The sequence below is a fragment of the Pelodiscus sinensis genome, chromosome 21 (assembly GCF_052426305.1).
Source record: "Pelodiscus sinensis isolate ZL-2025 chromosome 21, ASM5242630v1, whole genome shotgun sequence".
Classification (NCBI taxonomy): Eukaryota; Metazoa; Chordata; order Testudines; family Trionychidae; genus Pelodiscus; species Pelodiscus sinensis.
The window spans coordinates 6704468-6723778 of NC_143072.1; the positions used below are offsets into that span (position 1 = coordinate 6704468).

The 19311-nt window shown below is 45.4% G+C and overlaps 1 protein-coding gene across 3 annotated transcripts in view; it reads left to right on the forward strand.

Moving 5' to 3' along the window:
* Positions 1-1347: 1347 nt before the first annotated feature.
* Positions 1348-19311, forward strand: part of GALNT17 (polypeptide N-acetylgalactosaminyltransferase 17) — a 381950-nt gene continuing 363986 nt past the window's right edge. The window contains exons 1-2 of one of the 3 annotated variants that reach the window (XM_075905117.2): positions 1348-1499; positions 2180-2913. In XM_075905117.2, coding sequence (XP_075761232.2) covers positions 2676-2913 — 238 coding nt within the window. In that variant the 5' untranslated portion in view covers positions 1348-1499; positions 2180-2675. The other 2 variants (XM_075905120.2, XM_075905116.2) reach the window with 2 other exon arrangements.

Here is a 19311-nt window from a genome sequence, read left to right on the forward strand (position 1 = left end):
TTTCTATGCGGCTGGCTCTGGGGTAACCCCCACTGGCTGCCGTGGGTACCACGACCCAGCAAAACAGGATGAGTCACTATGCAAAGGGATCTCTCAACCTGTATGGCCAGACACCCCCCATGGAGAGGAACAAAGGAAGGTGGAATGCTGCCCTGGCTGGGGGGCAGGGCTGGAAGAGTGTTGGTTAGTTGCTGTCTGGGAGCATGGAGGAGACAGCCTATGGAAAGGGGCTGGAGTTTAGGGGCCCAGTCTCCCCCATCTAAAGGGGGCCTGAGGCATCCTAGCCCAGCTCTGTGACCAGATTACATCTGTGCTGTGCTGTATCCTAGAGAGGCAATAAACTTCCTCTATTCCACCGGCTGGTGCAGTCTGTTTGTGCCATTTCGGGGTGCAAGAGACGGGGGACCCCCAACGCGCTGTCACAGGGGTCATCAGATTAACAACACAGAAAGCTTTTTTTTAAAGGTAAATTTGTGTGTGCACTCACGTGGTTTCCCCCAGTCTCTCACTACATATCATTTTGCTGGTATTATATCATTTTGTGTTATGTTAATCTAAGATGATTTTTTTATTATGAGGATCGGACTGCGTTGGGTCACTTGTTTCTAATTAGGACAAGGTAAGGAAGAGAAAGGGATGCATCAGACTGAGAAAGTTTCTCATCTCTTTACCAAACGCTGGCTGGTTATAAAATATAGACCCTGGCGCACATCTTCAGGTCTGCCTCTCTGTAAAGAGAAAATGCATGAGCTCAGAGTTCAGTATAAAATCATAGAATCATAGAACTGGAAGAGACCTCAGAAGGTCACCAGCCTCTATCTGGCTCCAACCTTCAGCTGTTCTGGATAAGTGTCGATCAGTTGATTTCAATGGAGCTATGCCAATGGAGGATCTGGCCCGTGTAGATTTTGAACGTGGATTAATTCAGTTTGCTTGTTGCAGGACAGTATTTTAAAAATGTGTTTGTTCCCATATCTGCCTGGCATTTGAAGGACTTTGGGGGCAGGTGCTGCTGTTTGTAGCTTTAAAGCCAAATCTAATCTCCAGCTGGCCAGTGCTCTGCAGATTATTTTTAAGAAAAAAAAGGAAGGAGAGTCACCCCCTTCTAACTAAGGAGAAGTCCTGTGGCACCTTATAGACTAACAGATTTATTGGAGCATAGGCTTTCCTGGGCAAACAAGTGGGTCTTTGCCCACGAAAGCTTATGCTCCAATAAATCTGTTAGACTATAAAATGCCCGGGGATTTCTCGTTGTTTATGCAGATTCAGACTCACACAGCTCCCCCTCCGTTACTCCTCCCCTTCTAAGTGTGCATTAAAAGGAAATGCAAAGGTCTAAAGCTGGAAAAAGCAAAGGGAATTGCACGGAGTGGAGCTGGCTGGCTGGAGAACTGGTCACTTCTGGTGCCTCGGCTAGGGGCAACGCCCCTCTTGAAGTGCTGCTGTGGAGGAACCTCAACCGTGCCTCAGTTTCCCCGACTCTGCTCGTCTCCCGGGATGTATGTTTGTCTCGGGGGAAGGCAAGGGCAGGGCCAGCCTTGATTCCGAAACCGCGTCTGTGCTAGCTCTCCAGCCGCCGGCACAGCCAGACAGGCGGACACCCCCGCTCTCCCCGCCGCCCGCAGGCTCCCGCGGGCCGGTAGAGTTCAGCCCGGCCACCCATCCCCTTCCTCCAGCCCAGATTTTCCATGCAGCCCGGGCGCAGGCATGCAGCGGGGATTCAGGCACACGGGAGGGATGGTCTCCGCATCAGCCCACAGCCATGGCAATCCGGAGGCGAGAGCGAGCCGCGGCTCCACGCACCGGCCCCCGAGGCTGCCCTGGACCGGAGTAGCCGCAGCCACCATGCCCCGATCGCTCTCGCCGGGCCCCACGCACGCCCCGCCCGCCGGCCGGAGGAGGAGGATGCTCCGGGCGCAGCGGTGCTGAGGTCCGCGGGGGAAGGGGGGGTCCCCGTTTTCCTCTCGGGGCGCGCGGCGGATTTGGAGAGGGGCGCGGCGGATTTGGAGAGGGGCGCGGCGGATTTGGAGAGGGGCGCGTTTGCCGCAGCGCCGGGCTCCCGGCGGGACGGGGGGTGGCTCCGGGGCGGGCGGGCGGCGGCGGCGGCAGCGGGGCGGGGGGATGCGTGGCCCCCCCCCCCTCCTCCTCCGGTCCTGACGGTCTCTCTCTGGATCCGCAGCGGAGCCCGAAGTGGCGCAGAAGCGGCGCAAGGCGGCGAGCGACTCCTGGCCGGGCGCGCCCCGGGAAGCGCGGGGCCAACTCCCGCGGCCGCGGGCTCCTGCCCCCAGCCCCGCAGGGACGCGGCGTGGAGCGAGGATGGGGCGGGCGGCCCCCCGGGAAACCCGCCGCCGCGGGCGCCTGAGCCGGGCGTGAAGTTGCTCCGGCAGCCTCCAAGAGGACTTGCGGCCCAGCCTCGCTCCTCCCCAGACGCCGCCCGCTGGGATCCCCATCGCTCCTGCACCTGCTCGCCCCGTCCGCCAGCACCCACCGGTCCCTCCCCGCTGCGCCCAGCTCGGATGCTGTGACCGGGGCGTGAGACGGCTCCCGGGCAGGTGGGATGCGCTCCCACCTGCGGCCGCCTCCCACGCCAGCCACCTTGGCATATCTAGCCAGGAGGCGCCACGCTCTGCCTCATTTGCCAAGCCGCAGCTGAAGTGGCCACGCTCCGGAGTTTGATGGCTTCTTTGAGGAGAGTCAAAGTCCTGCTGGTGTTAAACTTGATTGCGGTGGCTGGCTTTGTCCTCTTTCTGGCTAAGTGTAGACCCATCACTGTCAAGAGTGGGGATTCCTTCCATGAAATCCATCCCAGGGCAGAAGTGGCCAACTTGACCGCCCATGGCAGCAGTCCTATTCAGGATGCAGTCCTGAAAAGGCTCTCCCTTCTAGAAGATATAGTCTACAGGCAGCTAAATGGTAGGAATAGCTGTCATTCTATTAATACCTTGTGGGCACAGACATCCTTGGCACTAGCTATATTTAAAATAGAGACTCAAGATCCTTGAAGTTAGCAAAAGTAGAAAGCCACTTTTCGGTGTCCTCATGCAAGCTGTGTCTTTAGCAGATACATCGGGGCGAATGAATCAGTTTAGTCACTAATTTCTGAGCTATGTTTGTGTCTTAAAAGATTGCATGTACTTTGCACTGAAAGGGAAGAATGTGTAATAACATAATGCTGGCTCTCTGCTTTGTTGTTCTCGTCAGGAAATTATACCATCATGACTTTTTCCTCAGGAGATCAGAAACCAGTTCAGCAGCCAACTATAAGGTTGAAGAAGCATGTTGTATATTGAATGAGGAAATGTTGTTGGCTTTTTACCACCATACATTTGTTATTTGCAACCTTTTAAAAAAATCTATCCAGGAGGTAGTGTGGGGATGCAAAAGATTAAAGCATTTTGCTTCATCCAAGTTCAGACACCAGACAGTAAATGCACTTTTCTGTAATAAGTTAAGCAAACAATTCAACATTTCCTATGGCTCAGCCTTGACAGTTGCTAATTAAAACCTCAAGTAATGCTTCTCTTTATAGCACAGTGCAGGGATTTCCATTAAAATCTCACCAGGTTCAATAGTTTGGAGATGTAGACAGGGAGTTTAAAGATGCCATGTGGAATAGAGAAACATGTAGTAGAAATGTAAGAAATCTAGGTGAGATATCTAATTAAAACACAGACAGTGAAGAGCTATTTTTTTTAAGTGTTCCCCATAGATTCACTAGTGGCAATGTGATCTCAATGAAGAGACTCAAAAGTCGGTGGGTTTAAAGGCTACAGATTTAGTATTGCAAAGTTAATGTAGGTTGATATTTTTCTGTAATGTTGGTATGTCCTCCCCTCCTGTGATTCTTAAATACTAAACTAAGGCATGATTCTGTACCATGCACATTGTGTATTTCTTTTGTGTACTGACTCAGAGCTGTTACTGTTGGCAGTACTGTAACAGCGGATGCTAGGCATGTACTGGAATGCAGCATACATATGCTGGTGTTTTGTGTTTGGGAATAATCCCAAGCGTGGTCAATCTCTGGATTTTGGGGTTGTATAAATTGAGATGCACTAAGACAGTCGAGAGTGGATCATTGTACATTACTACTCCGTCCACATGCGTGAGAAGAATTTCCTGCTTGTGAAGGGGGTTGACACCTCATCTAAACCCAGTGTTATCTGACAGAAGCAGTTGAGACAATGTGGTGTGGCAATGTGAGGAGCGAAGTAAAAAGATAACGAGATTCTACAGTGTTTGGTGTAACAAACCTGTGAAAAGCATTGCTGCAAGATAACAGGACAAACAACTGAATGGTTTTCAGAAGGGATTGGGCACATCTGTAAATAAGTCTGCAGTTGTATTTATTTTTTTTAAATCAGTGGGATATCAATCCTCAATCTTCAGAGCATAACAAACAGCAGGCGAGTTCCTCCCATCACTTTCGTTATTATTTATTATGTGCAGTGGGGTGGCACCTCGCAGTCCTAGTGGGAGTTATCCTAAGCACTGTGCCTGCACCTGCACAGTAGTACATAGTCAAGTGCAGACATTAGCCACTGTGGGAAAGAAGATGCCCAGCTAGATGCACCAATGCTCAGTTCCATTGTGTAACAGAAGGGAATTGAAAAGGAACACTAAGATATAGGGTATCTAAATGATAGTGCTATACAAATATTTGGGAAAATGAAATCTGATTACTCTGGTGGAATATGTAACACTACCTGCAGTACTTGACAAGGGAGCTCAAAGCAAGACCTTAGCTGGCGTTTGTCTCCTGGTATTCCCAGAATGAGAGAGAGGGAGTTCATCAGAAATTTTCCCTCTTTTCCTAAGACTATATCTAGATGGCAGGCTTCTTTCGGAAGAACCTTTTTTCAGAAGAGATTTTCTGAAAAAACGTCTTCCAGAAGAGAGCATCCACACACAAAAGCGCATCGAAAAAGCCATCTGCTTTTTCGAAAGATAGCATCCACACTGAATGGACGCTCTCTCGCATTTAAGCTGTGATTACTATGGACTCGTGTAGACATTGAGAGCTGGGGAGTTTCTCAACAACCCTGGAGGGTGCAAACTAGACCTTTCGGTGCCTATTGATGCCTCCAATGCTCCATTGAGTACAAGAGGTGTTTTCTTCCTCGGACTGAATGGCCATCTCTTAGTACCCTCCCAGCAGGTGTGCGGTTGGAACGTAGAGTAAAGATAGCCTGGTGCAGCAAAATGCTGCCATGCACTTAAACTCTGTGAAAGGTGATGGGATCAATCACTATGCTTGTCCAAACCACAAATGATTTCCTGAGGTGGGCTATAATTCAAGTGTATGAAGGTAGCTACTTATCTATATGGCCATTGCAAGGGCTCTTTGTAGCAATATTGATGAGTGTGGCTCAGGTTTAGCTGAGGTGTGAGGAGTGTTGATCAAATGTATATTTCAGGGTTCAAGTACAGTTTATTTCGGTTAATTTTGCTTATGCACCCTGTCCACTGATTACTGCATGTAAACGCTGTGCTTCTGCAAGGTATGCAATTAGACACAGGTCAGTGACAGACAAACAAAACAGGCTGATACACCAATGCTCCCTGGAGCCCATCCTCTGTCATTGCAGGAGGTAGTCAGAGGTGCCCAAATGATCCTGGCCACTAATGCCCCAGAGGAAGTTGGAACCACTCCCATGTGGAGAATTTCCTGTGTCTATATTTGGAGTTAAAATTAATCCCATTCATGAGAAAGAGTTACCGAACCTGAAACTCTACAGCAGAACCTCGGAGTTATGAACACCTCGGGGATGGAGGCTATTCGTAACTCTGAACAAAAAGTTCTGGCTCTTTTAAAAGCTTGCAATTGAACATTGACTTTATACAGCTTTGAACGCTACTATGAAGAAGAAATACACTGGTTTAACTGTCCTACTGTAAGTGGAAAAGCACAAACAATTGACTTACCTTGTCAATTCTTTAAAATATTTATATTGTTTTAGGAGTTTACATTTACATTTAGATCATTAGGTCTAGAGAACATGACCTATGAAGGAAGACTGAAAGAATTGGGTTTGCTTAGTTTAGAAAAAAGAAGATTGACATGGGACATGATAGCCGTTTTCAGGTATCTAAAACAGTATCATAAGGAGGACGGAGAAAACTTGTTCATCTTGGCCTCTGAGGATAGAACAAGAAGCAATGGGCTTACACTGCAGCAAGGGAGGCTTAGGTTGGACATTAGGAAAAAGTTCCCAACTGTCAGGGTAGTCAAACACTGGAATAAATTGCCCAGGGAGGTTGTGGAATCCCCATCTCTGGAGATTTTTAAGAGTAGGTTAGATAAATGTCTATCAGGGATGGTCTAGACAGTATTTGATCCTGCCATGAGGGCAGGGGACTGGACTTGATGACCTCTCGAGGTCCCTTCCAGTCCTAGGATTCTATGATTCTATGATTTAACATGGTACTTTGCAGAGGGGTGGTTTCTATCTGATTGGGTGCGTCTAGACTTGCCAGCTCTCTACACTGGCCGCTAGAATTTGCGCAAGAGCACTGACGTTCTAATGTAAGAATTCAGTGTTTCTTGCGCAAATACTTTGACGCTCCTGCTCAGAGATAAGCCCTCTTGCGCAAGAGTACTTGCGCAAGAGGGCCAGTGTAGACAGGCACCTTAATTTTTTGTGCAAGAAAACCCGATGGCTAAAATGGCCATCGGAGCTTTCTTGCGCAAAAGCGCGTCTATACTGGGCACGGATCTAGACTTTTCCATTAAAAGTATTTCCACAAAATCATGCCAGTCTAGACTCAGCCATTGTGTACTTCCGGTTCCAAATGAGACAAGAGGTTGACTGGTCATTTCCTAGCTCTAGTGTTCATAATTCTGAGATTGTTCTGTTGTACTGTGCCTAGAGACCGTGCAAGTTTCTGAAAATGTACACTTTACTTGTGCTTTTTAAAAATTGTATTCTTTAAAAATGGCATTGTGGTGACAACTGACTGACTCATAGGCCCTAATCGGTGCATTTAGTATAGCTCCCTACAAAATCCATCAGCCACTGAAATTCTTCTTTCATGCTACCCATTCACATTTTAACTTATAATTTGCCTGAGGCCTTGATGTTATGTTTTATGCCAAACTTCAACTACCAGAGAATGTAGCATCCTCTTACTTTGAGGGAATCCTGTGTTCCTCCTATAGTTTTGCTTAGTTGGAGAAAACAGCTGGTGTTTGGGCAAACCTGGTCCAGGATTAGGGCTTCTACATGCTAAGAAAATACAGATAATAATCATAAGTTAAGTCTAAACTGTTGTGTGCTGTTCTAATTTGCTGTGTTGCACTCCGAGTTGGCTGCATTTCAGTGGTAGATGAAGTGATTCCTAAATAAGTGCACTATTTATAAAGCTCTGTTGTATAAACAGACGCTTGTTATTATTTGGATGTAGCAATTCCTGTGTTTCCGATTGTTTCAAGTATAAAGCAGGCCTGCCAAATTATCTATCCACAATCTCTCCTTTGAAACTCTTTTGTGAATGTTGGCCTTAAAAACAGAATCAATGGAATTTTTGTGCGGATAGTCTGATAACTGCACTGTGCTACAGAATTAATATTTGATTAGTAATGACATTTTGTAACCAACACCACACCTCCCCTGCCCACAAAGGACATTTCTGGGAAGGGCCATCCCAGATCTGCAAGCTTAGTCTAGTGGATACGGACTAAGTAGAAAGCATTCAGTCCTTACTTCAGCCATAGACTTTCCTGTGTGACCTTGGGATTCTCCGACATGAACCAGAACTGGTGTTTTTAATGACTCTGCAGACTAGGAGAAACAGGAGAGACCGTGTAGGTTTCTGAAAAGGGACACTGGCAGCTTAAAATTGGTGAGCTAGTTAGAACCTGCTTGCCCTTGCTTTGCAGATGTTACACATGGATGAGGCTGGATGGAAGTGGGGTTACTTCTTATATTTGGCGCAGCACAACCCACTCTGTAATTTAGCCCTCGGAACGCTGACCTTTTCCAGACTGCCAGCCAGATGAATGCAGCATGTGTGTACAGTATTGTATTACGGCTGGGTAATTATTCATAGTCAAGGGTAGATTTGTTTAATTCATTCCCCTTTTGTTGTTCTTAGATTATCTATGAATGGATTTATATCTTCACCCATTTATTTGCTCAGATTTAGTCAGTGGACATATTTCAGCCTCGGCTTGCTTGTGAATGATTTGCTATAAGTATTGCTCTTTCTCATTTTCTATTTCTATTCTATTTCTGTCACACAAGTCACATGCGCTGTCTTGCCCCTTGGTCAGATAATTTCCATACTATCCAAGAACTTCCATACGTGTGGCTATGTGTTCCCGCCTTCCCTGGATATTTTGGGGAATATATATATTTGTAAGAGTATTTAAGAGACTTAAGTTCTGCCGTCTTTTTTTTAATAAGTAAACATTTTCCTTATTCTCAGACGTACAGAAAAAAGCTAATGAAAGGATTGTGAATGCTGCTGAAAGGAACCTGTGGCTTTTATTCCAGTGAATGTTTTGCAATTTTCTTTTTCACTCCCACTTAATCTCTCTCCCTGCTTCTACATTTGCATAACATTTAGCAATGGTTTTGATCCATATAGCTTCAAAAGAGGTGGACGTTCATACTGAAATATCAAGAACTTTGCAACATGAACCCCCTTTCGTGGAGGGGAAGGAGAGAGTGTGCACGTGTGTGCGTCACGGACCTAGGTTAAGGAAGATGGTCTAACACAAGAGTCTCCAACCTTTTTAAGCACAAGGTCACTTTTTGAATTTAAGTACCATCCAAGATCTACCTCAAATATAAATACCTTTGCCCCGCCTCCTTCCCGCCCCTTCTCTGAGGCCCCGCCCCTGCTCACTCCATGCTCCCTCTCTTGCCCATCTTCACTCACTTTCACCAGGCTGGGGCAGAGGGTCGGGGTGCAGGCTCTGGTCTTAGATTAAGGGATTTGGCGTGCGAGAAGGGCTCTGAGCTGAGCTTGGGGCAGGCCAGTGGGGATGTAGAGGAGGTTCTAAGTGTAGACTCTGGGACGACGTTTGGATGCAGGAGTGCTCGGGGCTTGACATTACAGGAGGGGGTTCATGACTGGGTAGGAGTTAGAGATGTGGGCTCTGGCTGGACACTGTTTACCTCAGGAATCTCCTGTGTGGTGGTGCAGTGGGGCTAAGGCAGGCTCACCCCTGTCCTGGCCCTGGCCCTGGCCCTGGCCCACTCCCTAAAGCAGCCAGCAAACTCCCTCCCAAGTCCTGTTGGGCTCCCCCCGTCTGTTCTGTGGTGAAAAGATACAGAGTGAGAGGGGGCACCTGACATCAGCACCCCTCCTCTCTCTCCCCTGCCCTGCATAGAAAGCAGGAGGCTCCCTAGGGGGAAAGGCAGCTCCAAGGCAAAGGGCAGGGGGTGCGTAGCCGTAATGGGAGGGGCAGCTGAAGTGCGGGCACTCGGTAGCCTCTTGGCCAAACTAGTCAGGATGCTCTGTCAGAGGCTCCAAGATCTACCAGTCGATCCCGATCGACTGGTTGGTGACCCCTGCTCTAACAGATGAAGGCTCAGTAGGAGGCGTTCATGTCTTTCCTACGCCATTGACTTTCCATGCAATCTTGGGATTCTCCAGATTCTTCTGTTGACCTTGCTACCACCTCCCAAGGGGGTGGATTAATCTCGGTGATGGGAAAACCCCTTCCACTGCTGTAGTGAGTATCTGCATGACGGCTCTATGCTGACTCAGCTGCAGCGCCGTCGCCAGACCTAGCGTAATGTAAACATCGCCTGTGTATGTTTGCGCTCTGCTCCATTCAACAGGGCTCCCCTGCCCTGCCAGAATTTCAGAGCAGTCGGTGTTTCAATCAAATCAGCCTGCGTGTAAACACCTCACTCCTCCCAGAGAGGTTCTGCTGCGGAAGTGTCTTGCATTTACTGGGTTAAACTGGAATCTCCAAAAACAGACATCAGGATGAATAGCCTGAGTTGAGAGCAACTCGGAGTCTTCATTCTGGTCCAGCAGACAGAGAACCTGCTGTCCAAGAGGAACTCAACCCTTCTGTGTTTGCACTTTTTCTCTGCAAGGCTTTTACCAGAAAACCCAATGTGTGTGCTTAGAAGGAGTCGGGTGGTAACCTGTCGCGGCTGGTAACGTGCCGCTCACACTGAACGTAAAGCCCAGGCACCGGCGTTTTCAGGCAGACTGGGCATGGAGTGTTCATCTTGAAAGGCCCGGTCAGCAGCTGGTCTCTGGCCAAGAAAGGTGAAGCCCGTTCGTGCAGACGGTCAAGGGATCCCCAAGGGATAGGACAAGTTCATTTACCCTGAACGTGACGCGAGCCGGAAGCTATGAAATCACTATACAGACAGTTCGCTAACTACACAGCCGCTGTCATTTGAGAGGAGGGCTGGTGGTCTAGCACAATAGTGGGAAACCTGCAGCCCGAGCGCCGTGTGCAGCCCACGGTGTTTGCTGTCGCCCAGGCACAGGGCTGCCAGACTCTGCTGGTTTCTCTCCATGTCGTATTTTTTTTCCTACTAGGACTACTAAAGTGAATCATGCATGTAAAGCAAGGGCATGGGAAGTGAGGGGGGTGCTGCCAGCACGCAGCCTTGACTGAGAGCCGTGTGCTCCCCCTGCATCCAATCACAGCTCTGCTGCAGGACCGTCGGAATCTACACCCTGCAGATTCAACACCCGCAAACGTAGGTAGCAAAATTGAGTCCATCTGGGTTATGACAATCTTGCAACCCACTGAGATGAACGAGGGCCACTCATGCGGCCCACTCACTAGCCTCGGTTGCCTTCACTGGTTTGATGGGTAGGCCACTGAACTGGGGCTCAAGAAACCAGGGTCTATTTCTTAGTCAGGGTTCCTGTATGAACCACTTAGTCCAGTCTGTGCCATAGTCTTCCATGTGTAAAAATCCTTCACTATCTCAAAAGGACAAAACCCATTAAGGGTTGTGAGTGCCTCAGATTCTAACAATTGGGACCCTGTAAGTATGTAGCTAGCCGGGCCCAGAATTAAGATCCCGATTTGGACATTCCCTGAAATTGGGGTTGTTAGAGACCATCTTTGTTATTTGCAAGTTCAATGAGTCTTAGTCCTGAAAAACGAATTCTGTTTAGTGCTTTCTGTTTGATTTACACAAATGGTTCGACATGGAAATGTGTATGGTGCGTGAAAGCCATGGGAGTGAAGGTGGCCAGCAGAGAGAAATTACTTGTTAATTCAAAAACTCTGTGCACTGAGCCAAATATTTACAAGAATACTAACAAAGCTTTAAAGGGATCCCCTGCCCCAACTCATTTTAGGCCCAATATTTACCATTTTGATTACAAACAAAATGGATATTTTACAAAATTTAATAGGAATATAAATTATTTTAAAGCTGCTTTTAACAGATGTATCTTTGAATGTTCAGAGTGAAACATCCTCCTGCAGCAGCGTGGATGTTTGCTGGGCTGCAAGACTGTCCTAACCAAGATGGTCTCCTCGGATAGGGTAGTTTTACTAATTGCACTTTTGTACCTAGAATTAGCGGGATGTACCAACTGAACCATAGCAGTGCTTTGAACACAGAGGGCGCGCACGGCTCTCATAGTCAATGTATGCAATCAGTGCATACCTCACTTCACGTGTTCCTGCTTTAGGTGTGTGTCACTTTAGTAATACTGGTAAAAACGAGGCGGACAGAAAAAAATGATGCGGACAGAAACCAGCAGAATTGTGGGCCATAGTAAACAACGTCTCGTGGGCCACATATAGAACCCTGATGGGCCACATGCAGCCGTTCCGTGCAGTTGGCCCCCCCACCAATGTCCTGCAGTATTAGAACTTCAAACTGGACTCTTGTGCCAGTGCACAACATGAAACTGACCGGAAAGAAAGTCAATTTCACGTTCCTTTCTAGCCACTTTCATGCTGTACACTGGCAGCGAAGTTGGCTACCCCCATCTGGAAGAACTGCAAAAAAAAGAAAATAGGTATTGTATAAATGTTAAAAAGTTGAATAACTTTTTTAAACTCCTTTCCAGTTGAATAATGTAGGCTTATATTTTGAAAAAAAGCATCCGTTAAATTTACATCTGCAACTTTTCACCTCCAATAATTTGACACAGTCCAGTTTGAACTGGGGCAAGCAAACAGCATGCGTGTACACAAACTGCATAATTATCTTTTTACTCAATTGATACATGAAACTTGTGGGGAGTGCAAAACTGAGGAACTTTCTGAAATGTGGCCTTCTGGATGAGTTTACTGAAATACATATTTTCTTTTTAAAATGGCATTCATTTTAAAATACTTTAAAGAAATGTGAATATGATCACAATACAGCACATAATAATGCTTGACACTTATAGCACTTATCTTAAAAGTACTCTACAAACATTAGCTAATGACTGACTATGAAAACTCTATATGTAAACAAAAGCCGACTGCCATCAGAGCCATCAGCTTTTACTGGAATGAAGCAGTGTGGCACCCACAGAGAATAACTGCATACAGATTTCCTAATGACTAAGTAATTACACAATGAAAGGGTTGGTTCTAAGGCCTGTTTTGTTCAACATCTATATTAGTGACCTGGAGGAGGGGATGGATCGCACCCTCAGCAAGTTTGCAGATGGCGCTAAGCTATGGGAGAGGTAGATATGCTGGAGGGCAGGGATAGGGTCCAGAGTGATCTAGACAAATTGGAGGATTGGGCCAAAGGAAATCTAAGGTTCAACAAGGACAAGTGCAGAGTCCTACACTTGGGGCAGAAGAATCCCAAGCATTGTTACAGGCTGGGAACCGACTGGCTGGGTAGCAGTTCAGCAGAAAGGGACCTGGGGATTACAGAGCATGAGAAGCTGGATAGGAGTCAACAGTGTGCCCTTGTATCCAAGAAGGACACAGGCATTTTGGGGTGCTCTTAGCAGGAGCATTGCCAGCAGATTTAAGGAAATGATTATTCCCCTTTATTTCGCACTGGTGAGGCCACATCTGGAGTATTGCATCCAATTCTGGCTCTCCCACTACAGAAAGGTTGTGGACGCATTGGTGAGAGTCCAGAGGTGGGCAAAGAAAATGATTAGGAGGCTAGAGCACATGACTTACCAGAAAAGGCTGAGGGATTTGGGCTTATTTAGTCTAGAGAAGAGAAGAGTGGAGGGGGATTTGATAGCAGCCTGAAGGGAGGTTCCAAAGAGGATGAAGAGGAGCTATTTTCAGTTGTGACAGATGGCATAACACGGAACAATGGTCTCAAGTTTCAAGTCTAGGTTGGATATTAGGAAAAACTGTTTCACCAAGAGGGTGGGTAAGCACTGGAATGGGTTCCCTAGGGAGGGGGTGGAATCTCCATCCCTAGAGGTTTTTAAGTCCTGGTTTGACAAAGCCCTGGCTTATATTTAGTTGGGGTTGATTCTGCTTTGGGTGGGGGGCTGGACTCAGTGTCTCCTGAGGTCTCTTCCAACCCTGCGATTCTAGGATTCTAAAACAGGGCTAAAAGATACTTTGATGTAAGATAAACAGATAAAAACAAATAGGGAAGAATGTGGAAGTACTATTTGTAAGGCACATGGGCCTAACCCAGGAAAGCTGTACTCACAAATTATGTCAAAAGGGTTTCCATCCTCATAATGAGATGATCTTGCTGCGCAAGGCCTATCGGTAGGGAAACCGTTGTTATGAGAAAGTATATATAATGGTGTGGTAGATTCTGGTGCTAAATTGTGAAATTTCATCAACAGATGTCACACTGTGGTATGAGACCTTGATTTTTTCCCTCACCTGGGGCTCTGCTCATAATATGAATTCTGTGGTATCTCACATAGCAGTGATTTTTTCCCCCAAAACTTTTTAGGCTGAATACCCCTTTGCTGCTAATTTAGTCTACAATGTTCCCCCCATCAGAAAGAGATGTTCCCCCCATCAGAAATAATATGGCTATCATTAGATTGCCTAGTCTTACTAAAGAGAAGTGTTTGTCTGCCGTTATAGGATTTTCCTCACGTACGCCAGTTTGAAAACCACCATCCACCTAAATCACAAGGTTGTAACTCCTTAATAAATGCTGAAGCTGGTTTTTTTTCAACAGGTGCCTAAAGAGATTTGGCTCCCCGATTCCCATTAAATTAATGGAAATTGTACATCCTGTAGGTACCTTTGGAAATCTCAGCCTAACTTTTAAATGGCAGGATAATGGATTTTATAGACTTCACTCATCCCCTGAGGCAACATGAGAGCTGTTGACTTCAGAGTAAATTGTTCTTATCCGGAGCATCTAAAGGCAGTCTCATATCCATCACAGAATGATAAAAATAAATACTTCTTAAAGGAATAATAGAGTTAAAAGACTAGTCTTCTGGTAGTCTGTCAGTTTAGAAGTTAATGTGACATTTGGATGACAACCAGGCTGACGAGGAATTGATAGATAATTTTTGTTTTCAATTATTGTTTGGCATTATTATCCGAATATTCTTTGATATTGGCAACGGATGAGTAATAAACCGGGAACACATTCATCATGCAGAGACAACACACTTATCATGAGCTGTAGCCGCAGTGACTAGGCCGCAAATACAGCACTCTGGTGTTTTACTCTTGTATATTAATCTGAATGTACATCAGCAAAAGTTTAGCTACATGGGAACCTACGTCTCTTTGACTTCTAATGGGATTTAGATTTCTACATGCCTGAGATCTTTCTGAAAATGGGATTTAGGCTCCAAACTCATTAAGATGTTTGAAAATGTTACCCAAGGGGAAAAATTGTTAATTATTAATCGTGTTACTTGGACCTAATCAAGACCAGAGCTCTGTTGTAACAGCTACTGACTGTACATGGGAACGGCCATACTGGGTCAGACCAAAGGTCCATCTAGCTCAGTATCCTGTCTTCCCACCGTGGCCAGTGCAAGATGCCATAGAGGGAGTGAACAGAACAAGTAATCATCAAGTGATCCCTCTCCTGTCACCAATTTCCAGCCTCTGACAAACAGAAGCTAGGGTCACCATTCCTATCCATCCTAGCTAACAGCCTCATTAAGTATGCAAATGAGGCCCGGCGATATTCCACTCTTCCCCTCATTTGCATATTTTTAATGCAAAATGGGGGCTATGTAGACATAGGTGTTTAGCTGTTCTGTTCATTCCCTCTGGCATTGGTCATTGCTAGAAGGCAGGATACTGGGCTAGAAGGACCTTTGATCGGACCCATTCTTGCCATGTTTATCTTCTTATACATCTATCAATGGCTATTAGCCAGGATGGGTAGGAATGTTGCCCCGGTCTCTGTTTGTCAGAAGCTGGAAATGGGTGACAGGAGAGGGATCACGTGATGATTCCTTGTTTCTGTTCACTTCCTCCGGGGCATCTGGCATTAGCCACTGTCAGCAGACAGGATACGGGGCCTGATGGACCCTGGGTCTGACCTACTACGGCCGTTCTTATGTTCATCTCTTGAGCAATGTTAATCAAGGCAAATTGTGAACTCATTTTGTCTTGTACATAACCAAAGACATGAATGTGAGCACCAAACGGATTGCCGTTGTGTTCTGGGAGCCAGCATGCTGAGATGAAAGGCCAGTATGTTACATTTGGGCCATACGAGAGGTCTTTAAGGAAGTTGTGAAGACCTCTTGCCAGTGTGTTCCCATAAAACTCCACCACAGGTGAACTCTGGGGAATCAGCGTTAGTAATGTATTCTATTTTTGCTATGTTATTTTTCCTAAACAGTTTTGTCAGTGCAGGCAACCATATTTTATAACCTCAGCTCCCTGTTGTCTAATTTTCTCAACAAACTGTCATCCACTTTCTGTTTTATTGACACGTCTGCTGCTCGTTCTGACAATAAATCTAATGGCCATCGACCCATGTTCTGACATTACAGTGACAATTATCTAAAAATAATGTGGTAATGAAGTGACAAGAGCCTCTACGTCGAAGGTTAAATTAAAGCAAAGTGCAAACTGGGGTGAAGCTCCCATGCGGTACTTAGACAATGACACACTCGACTCCGGAGGCTGTCCAGCAGCTTTTACATTTCAGTCAATGGGAGATGCAAGGGAAAAAAGACCCTTAAAACTCAGAGTGGGGTGAATTAAATCAGATCCTTTGCCTCCCCCAGACTTTGCAATGACGGCTTTAACATGCCTGCATTTCCTCTGTACAAAATAAATGACACAGTGGCCTGTAGATCTGTCTCCTACGTCTAGACAGCATCCCTCTGTCGACAGAGGGATGCAAATCAAACACGTAGAAATTGCTAATGAAGCCGGGATTTAAATATCCCGTGCCTCATTAGCATAAACATGGCCGCTGCTTTTTTTTAAACTGAGTTTAAAAAAACCCGGCAGTCTAGACGTGGATCTGTTGAAAATAAAGCCTTTTTCGACAGATCCGGTATTCGTCAAAAAATGAGGTCTCTTGCACTACAGTTGGCAGAATTCATTTTACTCAGGTTTTAATCTTAGATTCTTGTGTAGCGTTTCACTCAGCCTAACCTCTCAAGGTGTGTGTGTTGATGATTTCAGTGCAGAAAGGTGAAGAGAAAGGTTGGTTCAAAAATGGAACAATTAGAATTTCTTTCTGGTTCTCTGCTTGTGTGGTACTTTAAATTAAATCATGATAGCATTTACGTTTGCACCAAACTACTACACGAGCGTCCCAAACAATTGCTCAGTTGTGCTCGCAAGATAAGAACAGTTAAAAAAAAGATGTGGAAAGCCATTTAGCAACGCTGTGGGCTTGCTAATTTGCCATAATCAGTTTTCAAATAACTTTGTTCGACCTTTGTATATTTCAACTGTGCCACCTACTTTCATACAATAAGCCAGGAGCTGAGAGACTTAAAATAAGCTGTTCCATATAAAAAGCCTGTTCTATTAAACTTCACGTCTATTTTGTCGTGTGCGTATTGCTAGGGAAATGGGGGGTGATGATTCATTCCTTGCACTGGCCAGATACTCCAGTGAGACCCATTGTGCCAGGAACCATGCAAACATAGACAAAGAATGAAATTCTGGCTCCACTCAAGTCAATAGGAGTTTTGCCACTGACTTCAATGGGCTTAAGATTTCATCCATAAACTCTACCCCTGAAGGATTAGAAGCTCAGCTTCCAAACCTACAATGTACAGGCAAACCGCTGCACCTGCACAGAGCCTCGGAGCAGGCTCTGCAGTCCACCGGCGACGCCAAAGAAGGATGGTCCAGTGGTTAATGTGCTGACTTAGAAGATGCAGATTCAATTCTCTGCTCTGCCACCGAGTTCTCGTATGACCTTGGCACAGAGCAGTGGAAGGACCATTGAGATCAGAAAGGAGCTGGGGGAGGAGGAAGCCTGGGGCTGGGTGGACAAAGAGCCAGGGAGGAGGCACAGAGGACGCCTCTGGTCCACACAGAGGCTGTTGACAGAGGGATGCAAATCAACCACGTCAAAATTGCTAATTTAAATAGCCTGCTCTTCATTAGCATAAACATGGCTGCCGCTTTTTCGAAACAGAAGATCCTGTAAACCTCGTTTTTTGAGGAATACAGGATCTTTCGAAAAAGGGTTATTTTTCGACAGATCCACATCTAGACTGCCGTTTTTCGAAAAAAAAAGCGGTGGCCATGTTTATGCTAATGAAGCATGGGATATTTAAATCCTGGCTTCATTAGCAGTTTTGACATGTTTGATTTGCATCCCTCTGTCAACAGAGGGATGCAATCTAGACACACCCAGAGGGTGGAACCTTCTGCCTGCTCTCAGTTACTCCATGAGCTGAAATGGTCGAGGTCTGTGTGGTGGATCAAAATGTTCAGCCCTGCTGATGAACTATGTGCATTGCAATATGAGGCTATGTGATGGAATTTCAGGTTTTTCAGTTTGCCTAACCCCTCCCTGCTAGGAAATGACACATCAAAGACGCTGTGAAAAGAATGTCGTTAATGTGGCTTTGCAACCTGAAAAACGTTCTTTTAATGTATTTTTTGTTGCATAGGGACATTTCAAGACAAAAAACTTAAAATTAAGCTTGTCACAGTAGGTAACAACTAAAAGAATACAGCATACCAAAGATATTTTATAAAATATAGCCTCAGCATTATAATGTATGGAAATGTAAACATAAGGTAAATGATTCTAGTACCCATGGAGTCCATACATTCTCTAACACCGTGGTCACCAACCAGTAGATCGCGATCTACCGGTAGATCTCGGAGGCTGTAAGAGTAGCTCTTGAGCCCTCTCTGAACTGCGCACCTGCGCAGTACATTTACATTTAGATTTCCTCATTTGAGGAGCAGCTACTCACCGAGCAACAGCACAGGTGAGTAGCTGCGAGGAATGGTGGGTTTTTTTTTTAAAGTAGCAGTATAAGGATTGGGGATAGTAAGTGATAGAGAGAAGGAGAATAGAGAGGGCGGGGCTTCAAGGAAGGGGCGGGGCAGTAGCTCTTGGCTTGGTCTGTCATTTAAAAAGTGATCTTAGGTATAAAAAGGTTGGAGACCACTGCTCTAACAAATACATAAGTGTGAAATTTAATGTTAAACATCCCAATAATCTTCATTCCGACCTCCATTTTTCTTTTAATTATCATTAGGGACAGGTTAAGATACCATACTAGTTCAATAGTTTTTATAGTCAGTTGTGGAAGGACAATAAATGCAAAGATTGTGTGTTTATTTGTAACCATATACTGGATATCAAAGCAGTATTTCTCAACCAGTGGTACAAGTATCCTTAGGGGTACTCGAGAGAAGTCTGGGGGGGCACATGAACATGACTGAAATTTGGAGAAAACTGAATTTTTGTTTTACATTTTACACATCTTTATTATATTTTGTATTTTTTACACCCAAACATTTCATCGCCTGCCCAGCTACGATTAAGTTGTTTAAACAAATGTGTTACAATGGTAGACAATTTTTTTGTGTATCTGAAAACTGTAGGTACTAGGCGTACTTATATATCTCTATATTTTTTTAAAGAGGGTACTTCATAAAAAAAGATTGAGAAACACTGCATCAGAGCAATGCACTAGAAAGATCTGATTTACATTAACGTCAGTTAAAAAGTTCTTGTCGTGTCTCCTTAATTTGATGATTAAATTATTTATATTCCACACAGTTTAAAAGATGTGTGTACACTAGACCACGAAGGGTATATTTGTTATGTTGTACAAAACAGTTGTGCTTTTTGTGTTGAAACAACTTGAAAAAAAACCTTATTAAAGAAGTCCTGCATTACTGAGTACTGTCTTGGTGGTCACAGTTAAGGTGGTGAGTGGAAAGCAAAGTGAGAATTTTCATATTTATGTATTAAATGTGGCGGTGGTAGATTCGTCATCAGAATTAGTTTTTTT